The sequence below is a fragment of the Rhinatrema bivittatum genome, chromosome 6 (assembly GCF_901001135.1).
Source record: "Rhinatrema bivittatum chromosome 6, aRhiBiv1.1, whole genome shotgun sequence".
Taxonomy (NCBI): domain Eukaryota; kingdom Metazoa; phylum Chordata; class Amphibia; order Gymnophiona; family Rhinatrematidae; genus Rhinatrema; species Rhinatrema bivittatum.
The window spans coordinates 262,343,046-262,362,471 of NC_042620.1; the positions used below are offsets into that span (position 1 = coordinate 262,343,046).

General features: G+C 42.5%; 2 protein-coding genes across 8 annotated transcripts in view; one reads left to right on the forward strand and one right to left on the reverse strand.

The window, feature by feature from the left end:
- The window catches only part of LOC115094211 (sulfotransferase family cytosolic 1B member 1-like), a 39,560-nt gene extending 38,734 nt beyond the window's left edge, over positions 1–826 (reverse strand). Inside the window, exon 1 of the mRNA XM_029607026.1 lies at positions 744–826. The gene's annotated coding sequence lies outside the window, so the exon portion shown is untranslated. The remainder of the gene's footprint in view (positions 1–743) is intronic.
- LOC115094210 (sulfotransferase 1 family member D1-like) overlaps positions 1–13,754 on the forward strand; it is a 28,245-nt gene extending 14,491 nt beyond the window's left edge. For 2 of the 7 annotated variants that reach the window (XM_029607018.1, XM_029607022.1), the window contains exons 2-8: positions 2,063–2,217; positions 2,314–2,445; positions 5,898–5,995; positions 7,278–7,404; positions 10,140–10,234; positions 13,201–13,381; positions 13,521–13,754. In XM_029607018.1, the coding sequence (XP_029462878.1) occupies positions 2,063–2,217; positions 2,314–2,445; positions 5,898–5,995; positions 7,278–7,404; positions 10,140–10,234; positions 13,201–13,381; positions 13,521–13,633 (901 nt within the window). In that variant the 3' untranslated portion in view covers positions 13,634–13,754. Of the gene's footprint in view, positions 1–865; positions 1,162–1,742; positions 1,908–2,062; positions 2,218–2,313; positions 2,446–5,897; positions 5,996–7,277; positions 7,405–10,139; positions 10,235–13,200; positions 13,382–13,520 lie in introns of those variants that run through there. The other 5 variants (XM_029607020.1, XM_029607023.1, XM_029607024.1 and 2 more) reach the window with 5 other exon arrangements.
- Positions 13,755–19,426: the final 5,672 nt, after the last annotated feature.

Consider the following 19,426-nt stretch of genomic DNA (forward strand, 5'->3'; position numbering starts at 1 on the left):
CTGGAGCCACCTCTTCCCAGCACTCTCTCCCAAGCCCCCTACCACTACTTTCTCTTCCACTGAGTCCCTCTGCTCCAATCCTTCTCCATTGGTCTCATTCTCCCCCCACCCCCATCTATCTGCCCCTCCTGCCAGCCCCACCCCCATTCTCTCTCTCTTCCCAAGCCCTCCCCACCAGTGGCGCTCAAAAGCCCCTCATCCCTGGTCTCTCTCTCCCAACTGTCTACCCACCAGTCTCTTCCTTTCTCCCACCCAGGCACTCTCCTCTAGTCTCTCAGTCCCAGCCCAGCTCCACTGTCATCTCTTTTCAGCAGCCCCTCATCAATAAACTTTCTCTCTCCACCCTCTCCCCACCAATCCCTCTTTCTCTCCACCCTCTCCCCACCAATCCCTCTTTCTCTCTCTCTGTCTTTCTCTCTCCAGCCTCTCCCTAACAATCTCTTTCTCTCTTCACCATCTCCCTACCACTGTCTCTGTCTCTTAGTCCAGAATGTCCTCACCAATTCTGTTTTCTCTCTCTAGCCTTTTCCTACCAATCCCTCAATATCCCTCCCTGGCCCTTCCCACCATTCTCTCTTCCACCCAGCCCCTCCCCACCAGTCTCTCTCCCTTTTGGCCTCCCCCAGTTAATTTTGTACTCTGTATCCACAAGTCTGCAGGCAAACCTTCAAAGAAAAACTCCCCAAGAGTATTTCCTTTTAAAATTATTGAGCCAGTGGCACACAGGTAATTCAGTATCTTACATATGGGGATTTCACAATGATTCCTGGTAGTTGTCTTCTGCCTTTATCGCTGGCAGCTGTCTCTCCCCTTCTCTGGGCCTCATGATCCCTGGCAGTCATATCCTGCCCTCCTCCTTCCCGAGTTCCCTCCTGCCCATAACCCCTTCCCGGGTGTTCTCCCTCCTCCCCTCTTCTGGCAGCTCCTTCCCAAGTGCTGTCCTCCATAGCCTCTTCCCGAGTACCTTCCCCGAGACCCTTCTTCACCCCCACCCATGACCCCTTCCTGAGCGCTCTCCATCCTGCTTTTCTCCGCAGACCTGCTCTCTCCCCTCACTGTCCTTCCCTGGCTCTCTTTTAAAAACAGAGCAGCAGACAGGCGGCCTCCTCCAGCAGCCAGGCAGCGGCTAAACAGCAGTTCATCTGTATGCAGCTGCGTAATGTATTTTGATAACTTTCTAATACTGTTGTACTTTCTCTTTGTTGTTTTTGTAGCTGGGTTTTTGGGGGTTTTTTTGCATTATTCATGTACTAGAAATGTGCAGCCCCAATATCACCGGTTCGGTTTGTTTTTTCATTTCGGGTTTTATTTTTTCATTTAAATTCAGTTTGTTAATTTATTTTTTTTGGGGGGGGGGGGGGGGGAGGGGGTTTGGTTCATTTGCCAAACCAGAAAAAAAAATTAAACAAAAAAGTACCCAAAACAACAACCCCCCCCAATTGATAAAAAAAAAAAAGCCCTGGCACTGATTGTGCCCCTGTCTTAATAACTGTAACTAGAAGAGAGGGCTACATGCAAAATTGATAAAGTGCATGTTTAAAAAAGGCCTAATAGTGCAGCAAGCTTCATAATGGAACTTTAGTGAATGTTGTTCACTGATACCCTACATACTTGCAAAACCTGCTGCAGAGTTGGCTGCGATGATATGAGGATTGCCCTTTGAATATGGGAGTTATACAATCACTGAAAAGTTATAAAAAGATCTCACTATCTGAGTGACTCAGCAGAATTTGTTTATACAGCTAGAGTTATCTGAGAGTAGACACACCTTACATATGGGTGACAGAACTGAAAAATAAGTAGAGGCAGTCAGGATCCACTTGGTGCAGAGATCTCAGAGGGTGCTTATGCCCTACGTCATCAGCAGAAAATCAGACGCCTGAGAACATCTAATAAACCATAAACAGGTACATGACAATAGGTACAATGATTTGTCTTTGAAAATGAATCACGCAGGAGAACTTTCTGTTATTAGAACTGTAAAATGACACTGGCAACTTGCAAGGGGCCCTGGAATGGAGTATCAGTATCACTGTACTAACCTAGGCTTCTTCACTTCCAGTATGCAAACTATAGAGAATTCCTCTCAGCAGCAGGGAGATCTAGTCCTCATCCACAATGTTCCAATGCTAAAAGCCATTGCCAACAACTGGGCACAAGTGGAGGCGTTCCAGGCCAGGCCAGATGACATTATCATAGCCACATATCCTAAAGCAGGTGAGTCTTCATCTTCCATCCCTTCCTGTCTTCCTAAAGATCCTTCAGCTGCACCTGGCCAGAGCAAGCTCTTCTGCCTCACTTTTATTTTCTCAGGGACCACCTGGGTGAGTGAAATTGTGGACATGGTCTGCAACAACGGGGATGTGGAAAAGTCCTGCCAAGCCCCCATTTACTATCGAGTGCCCTACATGGAGTTTTTTGCACCTGAGGAGTCGGACATACCAGGTACACATCAACAAACGACGAGTATATTGAGGGTGAAGATGATGATGAATTTGTCGATGATTGATGAGAGTGAGGATGGATGGTAATGAGGATTATAGACAATGGATGCTGATACAAATGATGATAATGGACAATGGATGATGATGATGGATTAAAGATAGTGATAAAGGATGGTGATGGATCATGGAATGTTAGGAATGATCCAAAAAGGAATGGAGAATAAAATGAAAAATATCATATTGCCTCTCTATCGATTCATGGTGTAACCACACTTTGAGTATTGTGTGCAACTCTGGTCGCTCCATCTCAAGAAAGAGAGTAGAACTAGAAAAGGTTCAGAGAAGAGCAGCAAAAATGATAAAGGGGATTGATCATCTCTCCTACAATGAGAGGCTATGCAGACTAGGGCTCTTCAGCTTGAAAAGAGACAGCTGAGAGGGGGACATGATTCAAGTTCATAAAATCATGAGTTGGATGGAACAGGTGAAAAAAGAAAGGTTATTTACCCTTTCAAATAATACTAAAACAAGGGGACACTCCATGAAACTAACAACCAGCAGATTCAAGACAAATCAGAGAAAATACTTTTTCACTCAGTGCACAATCAAGCTTTGGAATCTATTCCTAGATGACATGATAAAGGCGACTAACACAGAGGGGTTTAAAAGAAGTTTTGACAAGTTCCAGGAGGAAAAGTCTATAACACATTATTAGTCAGGCAGACTAAAGATAGATATTTATGGGAGTGAGTAAGAAGAATTAGATCTATTTTATGGGATCTGACAAGTACTTGTGACCTGGATTGGCCACTGTCGGAGACAGGATGCTGGAATTAATGGACCTTAGTCTGATCCAGCATGGCATTTCATTTGTTTTTATGGATATTGATGAGAGTATCAGAGATGATGATAGTGATAATGGGATGATAATAGTAGATCAGAGAGGATTGTGATGATGGATCAGAGATGATTATAGTGATAATGGGATGATAATAGTAGATCAGAGATGATTGTGATGATGGATCAGAGATGATGATAGTGATAATGGATGATAATAGTAGATCAGAGATGATTGTGATGATGGATCAGAGATGATGATAGTGATAATGGGATGATAATAGTAGATCAGAGATTATCATGATGGATCAGAGATGATGATAGTGATAATGGGATGATAATAGTAGATCAGAGATGATTGTGATGATGGATCAGAGATGATTATAGTGATAATGGGATGATAATAGTAGATCAGAGATGATTGTGATGATGGATCGGAGATGCTGGTAGTAAAAATGGAATGATAATAGTTGATCAGAGATGATTGTGATGATGGATCAGAGATGATTATAGTAATAATGTGATGATAATAGTAGATCAGAGATGATTGTGATGATGGATCGGAGATGATGATAGTGATAATGGGATGATAATAGTAGATCAGAGATGATTGTGATGATGGATCGGAGATGATGATAGTGATAATGGGATGATAATAGTAGATCAGAGATGATTGTGATGATGGATCAGAGATGACTATAGTGATAATGGGATGATAATAGTAGATCAGAGATGATTGTGATGATGGATCAGAGATGATGATAGTGATAATGGGATGATAATAGTAGATCAGAGATGATTGTGATGATTGATTAGAGATGATGGTAGTGATAATGGGATGATAATAGTAGATCAGAGATTATCATGATGGATCAGAGATGATGATAGTGATAATGGGATGATAATAGTAGATCAGAGATGATTGTGATGATGGATCAGAGTTGATGATAGTGATAATGGGATGATAATAGTAAATCAGAGATGTTTGTGATGATGGATCAGAGATGATGATAGTGATAATGGGATGATAACAGTAGATCAGAAATGATTGTGATGATTGATCAGAGATGATCAATCTGATCATTTCCTATTAAGTAATTTCCTATTACTGATCATTTCCTATTAAACTGAAACAGTCTCTATCTACCAATCATTACAATGTTTTACTTCTCGTTAAACTGTTTATCTTTCCTCTAACTCTAATCCCAGTTAGAATGACCCCGTTTTATTGTAACTTTTTTCTTCCATGCACTTGTTTTACCTTTTAATGTATACTCTTATGTTATTAGTTATTTACGTTATAATGTATTTCTCACCCCTTGTTTTATGTAAACCGACATGATACGAACTCCGTGAATGCCGGTATAGAAAAATACAAATAAATAAATAAATAAATAAATGATGGTAGTGATAATGGGATGATAATAGTAGATCAGAGATTATCATGATGGATCAGAGATGATGATAGTGATAATGGGATGATAATAGTAGATTACAGAGGATTGTGAGGATGAATCAGAGATGATGATAATGATAATGGAATGATAATAGTAGATGATGATAGTGATAATGCGATGATAATAGTAGATCAGAAAGGATTGTGATGATGGATGAGAGATGATGATAGTGATAAATATATCAGAGAGGATTGTGCTGATGGATCAGAGATGATGATAGTGATAATAAGATCAGAGATGATTTTGATGAAGGATCAGAGATGATAGAGATATTGCAATGATAATAGTAGATTAGAGAGGATTGTGATGATGGATCAGAGATGATGATAGTCATAATGGGATGATAGATCAGAGATGATTGTGATGATGAATCAGAGATGATAGTGATATGTAGATCAGAGATGATGATGATGATGGATCAGAGATGATGATAGTGATAATGCGATGATAATAGTAGATCAGAGAAGATTGTGATGATGGATCAGAGATGATGATAGTGATAATGGGATGATAATAGTAGATCATAGAGGATTGTGATGATGGATCAGGAATTAATGTATTGAAGATAATGCTATTTCTGCTGCTATCGCTGTCTTTCTCAGTGATGATGACACTGATGATGGATAATGGTAATGACAAGAGCGTTGATTATGCATCATGAATAGGGATGGGGGATCATAGATAAAGATATTGATGATGATGATGATGATATTCATGATTCTACTGATGATATTGACAGTTTTGATACTGATTATAAATTATAACATTGACAACTTGATTCTGCTGATGACAATGGTATTAAATGTAATTCACTGATGATAATGGATCATAGATTAAATTGGGATCATAGATAATGATGGTTATTATGTTAATGACAGTGATAAATTAATTATGGAACATGGATGAAAGTATTTTTTATTCTACTTGCATATGATCAGAGATTTCATATAAGCAATCGGCTGTTGAATTTGGCAAACCTCAGATAATCTAATTTATCTTTTGTCATACTTATGATACAGTTCATGACTGTGATGATAATGGTATTGATTGTAGATCATGGATAGTGATGGTATTAATAATGATATAATACAGTTCTGTCTGGGCTCGATTCACAATATCATTAATGTTTTCACTTTATTCATATAAACTTTGGTTTCAGGGATAAAATACTTGAATAGCATGGCATCACCTAGATTAATAAAGACCCATCTCCCAGTCCAGCTGCTTCCTAAGTCCGTGTGGGAGAACAACTGTAAGGTAAATAGTACCAGGTGATCTTTCAGAAGAGTGACAGGAATTTGTGGGCTGGAGCATGAGAGGTACATGATTTAACTACTTTTATAGTATTTTGAGAGTGTGGGGAACCTGCAGGCCTGCCCTGGCTCCATTCTTACATGCCTGTTCTCTGAGTTACAATGTAAACCGAGATGATATGTAAATTTTACATGAATCCCGGTATATAAAAATGTTAAATAAATAAATAAATAAATAAATAAATTCCTTTTCCCCATGGGGAAAGGTACCCACACAGTTGACAGCATGTGCACATTTTCCACACACAGAGAGAGGAGACCAATTTTCAGATGGAGTTTACCTGTGGAAATCCCTTTGAAAATTGCCCCGGAAATTACAAAATTCATACTCTTCACTTCTGAGTTCATTTCTGGGGGGGCTCAGTGCACTACATGACACAATACAAAAAAAACTAACATCATCAGTGGCACCAATTAGGACCCAAACTGAAAGTCATATAGGGACAAAAGAGTGAATCAATAAGAGTTATTGAACTCTTGTCTAGCCTTTCAAAGTGGATTTAGAAGGGGGCTCAGACATACTGGTGAGGCAGTACTGTATGTGAGAGAAGCTTGCACTATTTCTGCCTGCGTGGTACCTGTACTGTAATGGGGTAGTATATGTGCCGGAAGTTTGCACTGCTGATACCGGCGGCTGTATGTATTCTGCGGAGGAACGATGTGCATGTAGGATGATTGCATTGCTACTGCCCATGATGTACCCACTCTCTGATGTGGGGCAATGCCTGGAGAAAACCTGCACCACCTCTGCCCATCCTGTGCATGTTCTGTGGCTGAAGGCTGTGCATGGGGGATGATTACACTGCCGCTGCCCATCTTGTACATGTTCTGTGGTTGAAGGCTGTGCATGGGGGATGATTACACTGCCGCTGCCCATCTTGTACATGTTCTGTGGTGGGACACAGCGTATGTGTTGCCGTTGCCCTGTGTTGTGCACGTCCTGTGGTTAGACAGTTCCCTTGGGGGATGGTGGCACTGCCTCCACCCGTGCTGTCCATGTTCTGTGGTGGGGGATGATTGCACTGCTTTGCTCATCTTGTACGTGTTTTGTCATGGGGCAGTACATGAGAGCTGCAAAGAGCAGTCTTAAGATAGAAAGGGTTAGAACGGTGCAAGAAAAAGGGTGAGCACAGCAGAGGCAGCTGTCTGAACTAACCATAACTTACCTTGCCCATTAGTATCTATGGAAAATAGATAAGAATAACTCTTCTTCCTCTCTCCCACAGGTAATATATGTGGCCAGGAACGCCAAGGATGTGGCTGTCTCTTTCTTCCACTTTTACCAGAGTGTACAAATGCTGCAGGATGTTGGTTCTTGGGAGGAGTTCCTGCAGAAATACATTGCTGGGGAAGGTGAGATGGGTGCAGCTTGCAGGGGAAGATATCTAACTACCTTGCGCTCTGAGAGGGAAAGGGGGAGTCATGGCCCTGACCCTGGAACCCTGAGCTCTGATGGCTTTCTGTCTTGTTCCTGCATCCACATGCTCTGGATGGGAAGGGGGGGGGGGAAAAATCTTTCTTCCTGTGCCCTGAGCTCTGTTCTGCCATTTCTGTATCCCTGCGCTCTGAGGAGATCTCAGCCTTATCTGAGAGTGGAGGGGGTCTCTGTACTCTCCCTCAGTTTTAAGCATGGAGGGTGGAAGGGGTCTTTGCCCTATCCCTGAGTTCGGAGTGGATATGGATTCACTCTTCTGTCCTTGTATTCCTGAGTCTGGAGAATGAGGGGCAGGCTAATCCTGTTCTGCATCCCAGCATGCTGAAGGATCTCTGTCCTAATCCTATATCCCTGAACTCTAAGGTTTCAGAAGGTAAAACAGGGTCTTTCAGAGAAGTCTCTTGTAGATATTCAGACTTATCTACCTTTCCTTCTTTCTGATTCTTGTTTCCTGTCATTCTTGCTGACAGAAGGAGGGCTGCAAGTGCTGTGAACAGCCAGCAATACTAAACTGTGTCCTACAGTGCTTGTGAGATACTGGGGACTGCAGGACATGTGATCTCTCTCCATAGCGACCATGCCTTTACTAAGCCCTACAGCACCTCTTACTGAGAGAGGGTGGGGTTGTAAGGCCTTCGAGCGCTTCTCCATTGCTAGCATTCCTGCACTATTCCCAACAGCTCCTAAGAACATAAGAACATAAGAAAATGCCATACTGGGTCAGACCAAGGGTCCATCAAGCCCAGCATCCTGTTTCCAACAGTGGCCAATCCAGGCCACAAGAACCTGGCAAGTACCCAAAAACTAAGTCTATTCCATGTAACCATTGCTAATGGCAGTGGCTATTCTCTAAGTGAACTTAATAGCAGGTAATGGACTTCTCCTCCAAGAACTTATCCAATCCTTTTTTAAACACAGCTATACTAACTGCACGAACCACATTCTCTGGCAACAAATTCCAGAGTTTAATTGTGCGTTGAGTAAAAAAGAACTTTCTCCGATTAGTTTTAAATGTGCCCCATGCTAACTTCATGGAGTGTCCCCTAGTCCTTCTACTATCCGAAAGAGTAAATAACCGATTCACATCTACCCGTTCTAGACCTCTCATGATTTTAAACACCTCTATCATATCCCCCCTCAGTCGTCTCTTCTCCAAGCTGAAAAGTCCTAACCTCTTTAGTCTTTCCTCATAGGGGAGTTGTTCCATTCCCCTTATCATTTTGGTAGCCCTTCTCTGTACCTTCTCCATCGCAATTATATCTTTTTGAGATGCGGCGACCAGAATTGTACACAGTATTCAAGGTGAGGTCTCACCATGGAGCGATACAGAGGCATTATGACATTTTCCGTTTTATTCATCATTCCTTTTCTAATAATTCCCAACATTCTGTTTGCTTTTTTGACTGCCGCAGCACATTGAGCCGACGATTTCAATGTGTTATCCACTATGACACCTAGATCTCTTTCTTGGGTTGTAGCACCTAATATGGAACCCAACATCGTGTAATTATAGCATGGGTTATTTTTCCCTATATGCATCACCTTGCACTTATCCACATTAAATTTCATCTGCCATTTGGATGCCCAATTTTCCAGTCTCACAAGGTCTTCCTGCAATTTATCACAATCTGCTTGTGATTTAACTACTCTGAACAATTTTGTGTCATCTGCAAATTTGATTATCTCACTCGTCGTATTTCTTTCCAGATCATTTATAAATATATTGAACAGTAAGGGTCCCAATACAGATCCCTGAGGCACTCCACTGTCCACTCCCTTCCACTGAGAAAATTGCCCATTTAATCCTACTCTCTGTTTCCTGTCTTTTAGCCAGTTTGCAATCCACGAAAGGACATCGCCACCTATCCCATGACTTTTTACTTTTCCTAGAAGCCTCTCATGAGGAACTTTGTCAAATGCCTTCTGAAAATCCAAGTATACTATATCTACCGGTTCACCTTTATCCACATGTTTATTAACTCCTTCAAAAAAGTGAAGCAGATTTGTGAGGCAAGACTTGCCCTGGGTAAAGCCATGCTGACTTTGTTCCATTAAACCATGTCTTTCTATATGTTCTGTGATTTTGATGTTTAGAACACTTTCCACTATTTTTCCTGGCACTGAAGTCAGGCTAACCGGTCTGTAGTTTCCCGGATCGCCCCTGGAGCCCTTTTTAAATATTGGGGTTACATTTGCTATCCTCCAGTCTTCAGGTACAATGGATGATTTTAATGATAAGTTACAAATTTTTACTAATAGGTCTGAAATTTTCATTTTTTAGTTCCTTCAGAACTCTGGGGTGTATACCATCCGGTCCAGGTGATTTACTACTCTTCAGTTTGTCAATCAGGCCTACCACATCTTCTAGGTTCACCGTGATTTGATTCAGTCCATCTGAATCATTACCCATGAAAACCTTCTCCATTACTGCTGTCAGAGGCAGGGACTGCAGGAGATGTGAATTCTCCCCAGACTCAGAACTCCTTTTCCATTTCCTTATAGCACCCTTCGGAGGGATAGGCTGGAACAGCAGAAGCTGTCACTCCTCTCCCTGCACAATGCATCCCTTTGAATAATGTTCTCTTAACAGGCAATTATGCCAAATTCCTAATTATATTGCTGTCTCTGTCTCCATCTCTCCCTCTTGTTCAAGTGTCCTATGGTTCCTGGTACGACCATGTGAAAGGCTGGTGGGAGAAGAGACAGGAACATCGCATCCTTTACCTATTTTACGAGGACATGAAGGAAGTAAGAGAGGGGCAGAAGTGGCCTCTATGGACCTCTTTTTCCAATAAAACTCAGCTTCTCTTACCATTTCCTTTATTCACTAACTACTACCAAACTTCCCTTGCACTCTTTCTGTTCATCCTGTCTGTCCTGCTCCCTTCTAAAGTATGTCTCTTCATATATCTCTTACTTTTTCACCCGTTTTGATGAATATCAAGGATTGGCATTTGCACAGAGTGGCATCACACACCCAGAATGGAGAGGCTTCATCTTTCATCGCCCACACTGTTGTTTTCCCTCTCCCCAGTGACCCTGAAGCTGTCACCACTGCTGCTGAGTTCCCACTTCCACCATTCCCCCCTCAACCTCCTGTGACCCTGATCCTACCACCAAGCTCCCTTCTTCACTGCAACCTAAGGCCCTGACGGTGCTGCCGCCTGAGCTCCCTTTGCCCTGCACCCAACACCACCCAGTTGCCCTGCCCCTGATGCCCCAGTGAGAACTCTCTTGCACCGCCCTCCCCCATAGCCCTGCTGACAGCGTTAGGGATCCTTTGCTCCCGCTGCTATGGTTCCCTGATGCTAATGTACATAAAGAAGGTGCGCTATATTTTCTCTCACCTTAATCTCAATTATACGCATGGGTAGAGACGTAAGCTGCCTAGATGGCGTCACTTCCGGGCGGGCGAAGTTTCGATGTTATGACTGCTAGATGATGTTGGAGAAAAGAGAAGTCAGCTGGCATTTTTGGATATTCGGTGTTGACAACGGAGATGATTATATAGATGGAAAAGTACTGCCTGTGTGATATAGTCGGTTTGGCTGCGAAATGAGTCTGTGGATTTACATAAACTAGTGAAGCAGGATATGCACACAAACGATACATTTCCCTGAAGAAGCCCTGAGAGGAGAGGGCGAAACAGAGAATTCTTTGTCGGAAGAGATTGGGAGGAGGTTGGGAATGGCAGATGTTGAAAACATGATGGATGACAAGAGAAGTTAGGAAGAGAATTGTAAGAAGTGATATTAGAGGGGACTGATGATTATATTTGTATACTTGACACCTGTATGGTATCATATGATATAAGAAATGGTATGTCATTATTTGAAAGAATATGTATAGAATGTTGACCTGTTTATATTTTTAATGTGTGCGAATGGTTTGATGAATGTGCTAGAAACTTTCAATATATACAGATAGGAGATTTATTATGGTGTAACTATTAAGTAATAGTTAATTATTTAGGATTAGTACAGTCCCTGCTGCTGCAGTTGCCACTGTTGCCAAGCTCTCTTTTTGTCAAGGTGGCTCTCCTTCTCACTCACTCTTCCTTCTTCCCCTCACCTCCAGACCAGCAGGAGAAGCAGGACCAGTCTGGCAGGATAAGCTGAGAGATCTGCACAGCTCATGCAGCCAGAGTGGCCCCGTGCAGGCAGGAGGCAGACACTGCATTAAGTACTGTTCCTCCTGCCAGCTCTGGAGAAGGATCAGGAGGTTAAGCCAGCTGCACTGGGGAAGGGAGAGGAAGAGGGAAGCCTAGGTCAGAAAGTTTTGGGAAGTAGAAGAGGAAGCTTAATGGGAGCCTTGGAGGAGCTGGGGAGGGGGGGGGGAGGAGGAATACAGTAAGAGGTTTGGAGAGGGAATAGGGAGCACGGTGAGAGCTTTCCAGAGGTGGAGGCATGAAGGGGAAAGTCTTCTGGTGCTCATGGGAAGGGAAGGTCCTAGTTGGGATAGGGGAACAGAGCATGAGAGTACAGGGGAGGCAGGAGAGAGGACCCAGGATGGAGGGGAGGGAATCAAGGAGAAAAAGGTACAGAAGATCAGAGACAGAGAGAGCACCCTGGGGAGAGGAGGAAGTTAGGGACTGAGTGAGAGAGGATCAAGGATGAAGGGAGAGATAAGAAATCTGGTTACTGGGTGGCGAGAAAGGACCTATGATGGGAGACAAAAAAAGACAAGGGATAGAAGAAGAAGAGAGAGGACCTAGGATTGGGGGAGACTGGGAATGAATCAAGAAAGTTAATGTAGGAGGAAGGGAATGGGGAACAGTCAGCAGGCAAAAAGAGGAGAGACAAGGAGGAAGAGAAACAAAGGAGAGAAGCGAGAGAGAAAGCAGAAATGGAGAAGGGAGAAAAAGTATTAATATATCTACTCTGAATGGAGCCAGAAAACTGACACAGAAAAAAAGAGAACACTAGAGAAAGAAAACAAAAAGGGAACACAGGTGTAACCAGAAAATGAGGAAAAAAAGACATGCCAAGCCAGAACACCAAGCCAGACGCTCCAAAGGTTAGAAACGTTTTGCCTTACTGAGAATATTAATGAATCATTAGTGCAAAATAGCCTGGTATGCAATTCAGTGCCTCTGACTGGGCCGTGTCTCCCACACAGCATTTACATGTTGATAACTGCTGGATTTTGTTGGCTGATCTGACTATTTTCTGGTGAATAATTAATTCTCTTGAATATAGAACACACTCATCAGCTCTGAGTGGTTTGTGTTGGGTCTGAATTGTCTTGTGAGAACGACACTTAAAGAACGTGCTTTTAGGTATATATTGAGAGTAGAGTTTTGCACCATTTCATGGGGACAGTCCACTGGACAAGCCTTCCTCTCTCCCCTCTTCTTCCCCACCCAAATGAACCGCTGATTTCACTACTAGTAACAAGTGTTTCACACTCACTCGTCATTAACTTTACTCTAATTCTGCTGCAGGGCCTCCTCTAAGTGGTGTTCAGACAGTGCTGAAAAAACCCCCCAAAGAAGCTTGTGAAAGGCTCCTCACGGTGGCCCTGTGAGTGGGGGGAAAGGGGGGGGAGAGCAGCGCCGTAATCATTCTCACAGGGCAGCAAAACAGTAGCGCCGGCCTTGTGCATTTCTCTCTGTATACTTTTCTCTCTCCCTTTCATGTATTTCTCTTGCATTCTGATGGGGTTTGTCCATCTCTCGCCCTCTCTTGTGCATCTCTTTCCATCTGCCGGCACAGGACCCTGCTCGTGAAATTCGGAAAGTGATGCGGTTCCTGGAGAAGGACTTGGGAGAGGAGGTTCAGGAAAAGATCGTCCGTCACACCTCCTTCCAGGCCATGAAGGAGAATCCCATGACCAACTATGAAACGATATCCCACGAGGTGCTGGACCAAACAGTTTCCCCCTTCATGCGCAAGGGTGAGTGGTCTCCTCCCAGTACCCCCATCACTGATAAAATAGGGTGAAAGAATCTGTGGAGGGGGTTTCCAGGGCAAAGCACATGATTTCTTCTGTTCCCTTCAGCTCTGTCTGAAAAGCTTGCTCTCTCCTTTCTCAGGCATCACTGGAGACTGGAAGAACCACTTCACGGTGGCTCAGAGTGAGGTATTTGATGCAGACTATGCCCAAAAGATGGAAGGGAGCGAGCTGCACTTCCGAACAGAAATCTGAGGCACTTCATAATCTATTGCCTCTAGTGATGAAACTCTTGCAATGGCCTTCTCCTTCCTCCCATTGGGAGCTCCAGGCTGCTTGCTGTTACAAAATAAATAATAAAGACATGTTATGTTAAGATGGTCTCTTTGTAGTTCCAGTGCGTTAAAAGTTCCAGGAGATGGTCTATTACAACATGGGGGGCATATAGAACTGGTGCAGTCAGCATAGCACATGAAACTCCAAGTCTAAGCAATGGCAGAGCTTTAAAATGACTTTTGGTGCTCTATCTGGATCATACAAGTTCTGTGAAAAAGGAGGAAAACACCTCGAGCCAGACTAGTCAATAGAAATTAAGAACTTGCTCTACACAATTCAATCATCGGTCATAAAACCTCCAACCTTCCTTTTATTCAAATACAAAAATATTTGTTTGAATTTTTGTTATATGTAAAAACTTATCTCATAATGATGTCCATTTCAGTCCACAAATTATTTGGATATAGTGCCAACATTGGCCAGCATTCTGCTGACAAGGCTTCTTCAGGGCATAAATTACTGTTGAACATCCAGCACCATCTTGCTCCCGGAGCTGAATGCTCTCACTCTGACTTGTTGAGCAAAAAACGTCAATATTAGGTAGAAGTATAATTTGCACATTATTGAGTTTCTCATTGACATCCTCTGGCCTGCTGTATTTAGAGCTTTAAAATGGCCATAAATCTATTAGAGAATTCATTTAGGATGTGCACTGATTTTCTTTTTGTGTCGTTTTTGTTTTGGGTCATTATCTGTCAAATTTCGTTTTTATAATGGTTCGGGAGGCATTTATTTTGTGTTTCCCTCATTTCGGAGTTAGTGTGCTCTAAGTTCTGTTAGTGCGTACTAACCAGTTTTCCTAATTTCGGGCTTAGTGCGCACTAATGGGGTCATTTTCTAAAGGGATACCTAAATCGGGGTGGAGTCGGGGCGGAGTCTGCACCAGAAGGGGAGGAGTCGGGGCGGCATCGGGGTGGACTCTGCGACGACTTCGCTGACGGCGAAAAGGTAGGACCCGTTTTTGCTGCCAGCAGTGCTACCAAATGCACCACCTTTCATGGTGGCGCGAAAAGCCGGCAGCGATAACACCGCGGTGGTGTGATCACTGCTGGCTTTCGCAGGTTCGCCCCCCTTACCGCGGGATTCACAAATCCCTGCGGTGTTAGAAAATCCAGCCCTAAGTCCTGTTAGTGCGCACTAATATGAAATTCTACTAAATTTTATCAATTTTTTTTTGGTTCGGGGCGCTCCTGAAACACTATGAAATAGATAATTTTTGCCATTGTCTATTTCATTTAAAACGAATACACATCCCTATTAATTATTACAACTTTGGCAAATAATCACAACTTGTGTGTATTATGTATTCAGCAGGGGCATTCTAGCTGTAAGGAGTGTTAAAGTTCTGTGCTAGACACTCTCTTGATTCTTGTTCCTGTCTTTTATCTTTTCTGGCTGTGCCACTCTCACCTAGGTGGGTGCGGTGTACATAATAAAAGTTGATTAATGTCTACTAGCTCCTGTAATATTCTGGTGATAAGGATAGGATCATGCTGCTGTAGATATGTATGGACAGCAGAAATGTGCAATTTTTGATGGCTGAATCCAGCACTATCCATCAGGATTCGTAGGGCAGGACCATGCTTAGAAATCAAACAACACATTTATCTGCAGCTGTAGCCACTGTTGGCCACATTCAGGAATTTGATGTGGAACAGCTCAATACCTGGGACTCTTCTGTAGATTGGCATTCTATTTGGATGCAAATAAGATTGAAGAGGAACAGGCTATTCTTTGACTGTGTGGGGGGATTAAACATATGCCATCATCTGTTCACTGGTATTGCCAGCCTTGCTAAACACTAAGACATATGAAGAGATCATCTTCTGGTGATGATGCATTTGAGAGAGGAGATCGGCAGCTAGTGCTCCCAGGTTCACAGAGGCACAAACCTTCTTTTTGATTATGATTTTTCTCCCAGAGTTGTTTATTTATTTACTTATTTTTTTTGCCATATTCTTCTTGCTCCTTGTTCTGCACGGACAATTTTGTTGTTTGAAGCAGCAGGAAATGTCAAATCAGCAAAAGAGAGTAATGACAGAAAAAGCTACCATGAGTCAAAAGAACAAGATGGCGTCAGATGCTACTGCATTGTTGGAAGGCATCTCAGAATCCACACCATGAGATCTTACTCGAACGGTCTCTGCAACAGTCAGCGATGAGCTGCAAAAAAATTCAAATCTTCACTTGAGCTGCACGAGAAGTTTGCTTCACAGGCAAATATTATTGTGGCTCTAGTCCAGGCTGTGACGCAACATACGGAAAGGTTGGATTCTGTTGATTCTTCTGTACAGTATCTCCAGAAGACATGTCAAATTCTTGAAGACAAGGTTGATGACGTTGAAAATAGAAATCGGAGAAATAATGAGCGAATTTTGGGACTGCCAGAATTTTTCAAGGAAAATTTCTGATGCGATGGTGTGAGTCTGACCTCCCAGAGATGTTGGGCTGGACTTTTCTCAGTGCCCTATACACGTGGAGAGAGCTCATTGAGTGTGCCAGGGTCAGACCTAGGCAAGTGCTCATTCGATATTTGAATTTCATGGATAAAGTGAGAGTTTTGTCTGCTTTTAAGAAGAAAGGAACAGTTCAGTATGAATCTGCTAAGTTACTAGTGTTTCCTGATTACTTTGCCAAGGTCATGGCAATGCACAATGAATTGTCCCCCCTATTGTTTGCGATTGTTTCAAAAGAACATAAAATTTCCTCTGCAATATTCCGCTAAATTGAAGGTGTTTCATGGAAGGGGGCCACAAGATTTTTTTGTGAACAAAGAAGAAGTGAAAGCATTCATGGAGCAGCTTTGAGGACTTTCATTACTTTGTTTTTCCTGAAAGTTTCTCTGGAGCTCAGAGTTCAACCGTTTGATTCTTCCTGATTTGGTGGAGCTTAACTTTTCTTCATACTAGGCTTATGTTTCTATGCTGCTGTGCTCAGAGCACCTCCCTGAAGATAGTGCAGCCTCCAACCATCGAGGACTGAAGAGTTTGATTCCCATATTGGACTTGGTATTCACACTCTTTGTGCAGTTTTGGGGCTATTTCTCTGTTAGGGGTTTCTATGGAGGGGGGCAGTGTGTGCGTGCATGTGCACACACTAAGCGAGACTAGGCAGTTGCCTAGGATGGCATGTCACTAGAGCGCTACGGCAGCATTTTAAAAAATGTGAAAGAAGCAGTCACGGAGCACTCACTAGCTTTGCATGATGAGAGAGAAAGAGAAAGAGAGAGAACTGTTTGAGGGTGACCACAACTCTATATATCTACCACTGTCAGAGGGCACATTCAGTTCAGGGTGAGGGTGTGGGGGACTGGTCTGTCGATGGTGCTACAAACCCTTGCACCAGCCCTGTGTTTGTGCAAATCTATTTGATTGATTTTCATTGTGAATTTGTATTTTCTACTACAACACAGAGCCTTACAGCTTCTCACTTGGCTGGGGACCTTCTCCTGGAACTCTTTGATGGGTTTATCTAAGGTGTGCTTTTGGCTAGATGGTATATGGCTAATGTCAATTTGTTTAGTCTCAATATTGACAGTCTTCATTCTCCTATTAAGAGGAAAAAGAATGTTGAATATTTTGCATAAAAATAATGCTAATATAGTTTTATTTTACATGAGATTCATCTCAATGATACTGAGTATCTGAAGTTCCACAGAGAGTGGGTGGGTCATGCTTTTTCTCCTATTTCTCTGATAGATAAAGAGGTGTTGCAATTTTGGACCACAAGAATATTCTGTTTATTCTTGAGCGCCAACTCACAGATGTGCAGGGAAGATTTGTGATTAGCATGGGCTCATTTTGTGTATTCCCTGAATCAATATTCACAAAGTTTTTTTTTTCTAATATTTTTTACAAGATTGCACAATGGGAGGATTACACTGTTTGTTTGAAGGTTGACTTTAATATAACAGATAATTCGCAGTTGATTGTCGACTCTCTAAAAGACCAAAAAAGCAATAAAGTAATCTACTTTTTTTCCCATGTTCATAACATGTACTCCTGTCTAGACTACATTCTTATGTCTGAGTATTTGTTCTCTGCACTAGTGGAGGCTAATATTATCGAGGTCCCGTTCTCTGATCATGCAATGGTATTGGTACAGCTGTGCTTTTTGGGGGGAAGGAAGGGAACCCTGGGTTGGAGGATGTCATCACTTTTGTATGAAGACAAAGATTTTGAGTCTTTCTTACATGGGAAATGGTAGACATAAAAGGCCAGATTTTTAATGGCCTATGCGCGTAAAACACAGGGTTTACGCGCGTGGCCGGGCCTTGCAAGTGCCACGTGCATTTTAAAAGGGGCCCAGCCGTGTGCATGACCCCTGTATCATGCACAAGAGCCGAGTCTCGTCAGTGGGGCGGTCTGGGGGGGCGGGGCTAGAAGTGTTCGGTACAGCGGCCATTTGTCGCTGAGCCGGGGGATCACGCACCAACAGGGTGTGTGATCTTGCTCCTTCTCCTTTGCGCGTGCAACTTGTTCCTTCTCCTTTGCAGGAGCAAAAAAAAAGTTAAAAAAATGAGGGGGGGGGGGGGCTAGGATAGGGAAGGGAGGTTAGGGTAGGGGGGTAGGGAAGTTCCTTCCTAGTCCACTCTTTAATTGGACTGGACTGGGAGGGAACTGGGGAAGCTCGACGATGAATTGCCACGCGAATTCGCTAAATTATACCCCGCCTTGCGCACGTGTGTTATAAAATCACACGTCCATGTGTGCACGCGTGTTCTTTTTAAAAATCTACACCATAGTGAATTAAACTCCAACAGGTCATCCTGTTGGTTTCTGGAATGCGGCGAAAGCAGTATTGTGTGGTCACATTACTTCTTATCAATCTCGTTTGCATACAAAGAGAAATAAAAGGTTTTTGGACCTGTATTCTCTGTTGAACACTCTGTCGTACCCATATTTCAGGTTTCAATGTCATGGCTCGCAGGCAACTCGCTTCAGTACTCACAGAACCTAATACCTTGCTAATTATGTGGGCACAACAAAATGTCTTGTATTATTGATATAAACTATATCAATGGGGTGATAAAAGTGATAAATTGCTTGCCAAATCGATGAAAAACAGTCATCCCAAAACTCTTGTCACCTATATTTAACATGATGATAAGCTTCACTGCACTCCTGACAAGATAACACAAGCTTATTCAGCAGATAGTTTTTAGCCTGATTTATGTGAGGATTTTTGTTTCCACTTTGAATCTTCCCCAATTAATTGAAGAACATAGATTTATGATGGATGCTGCCATTCAGTTAGTAGAGATTCAGAGAGCCATTTCTAAGCTGAAATTGGCTAAGACGCCGGGCCCCCAATGGGTTTGGCCATGAATTTCATTGTATTTTATGTCACTCCATTGCACCATCTTTGATGGATATGTTTCAGCAAACTAGAGGGCAAAGAGCCTTTGATAGTGACCAGAATATTGCCACGTTGTATTAATCCTTAAACCGGGTAAGGTTTAAGGTTTAAAGTTTGTTTATTCTTATACCGTCATCTCGGTAAAGCCATCATAATGGTGAACAATAAATTAAAGCAAGAAAATACAATAATGTAATGATCAATACATAAACAGATAATATAGAATACTTAATAATCAATGAAGCATCAATAATCATAAATACTAAAATAAACATTAAAATTAGTTAAGTTGCAGGAGGATAAAACAATAAGAATACAAAATAACAATGTGCTGTGTTAAAACCAGATTCTTCT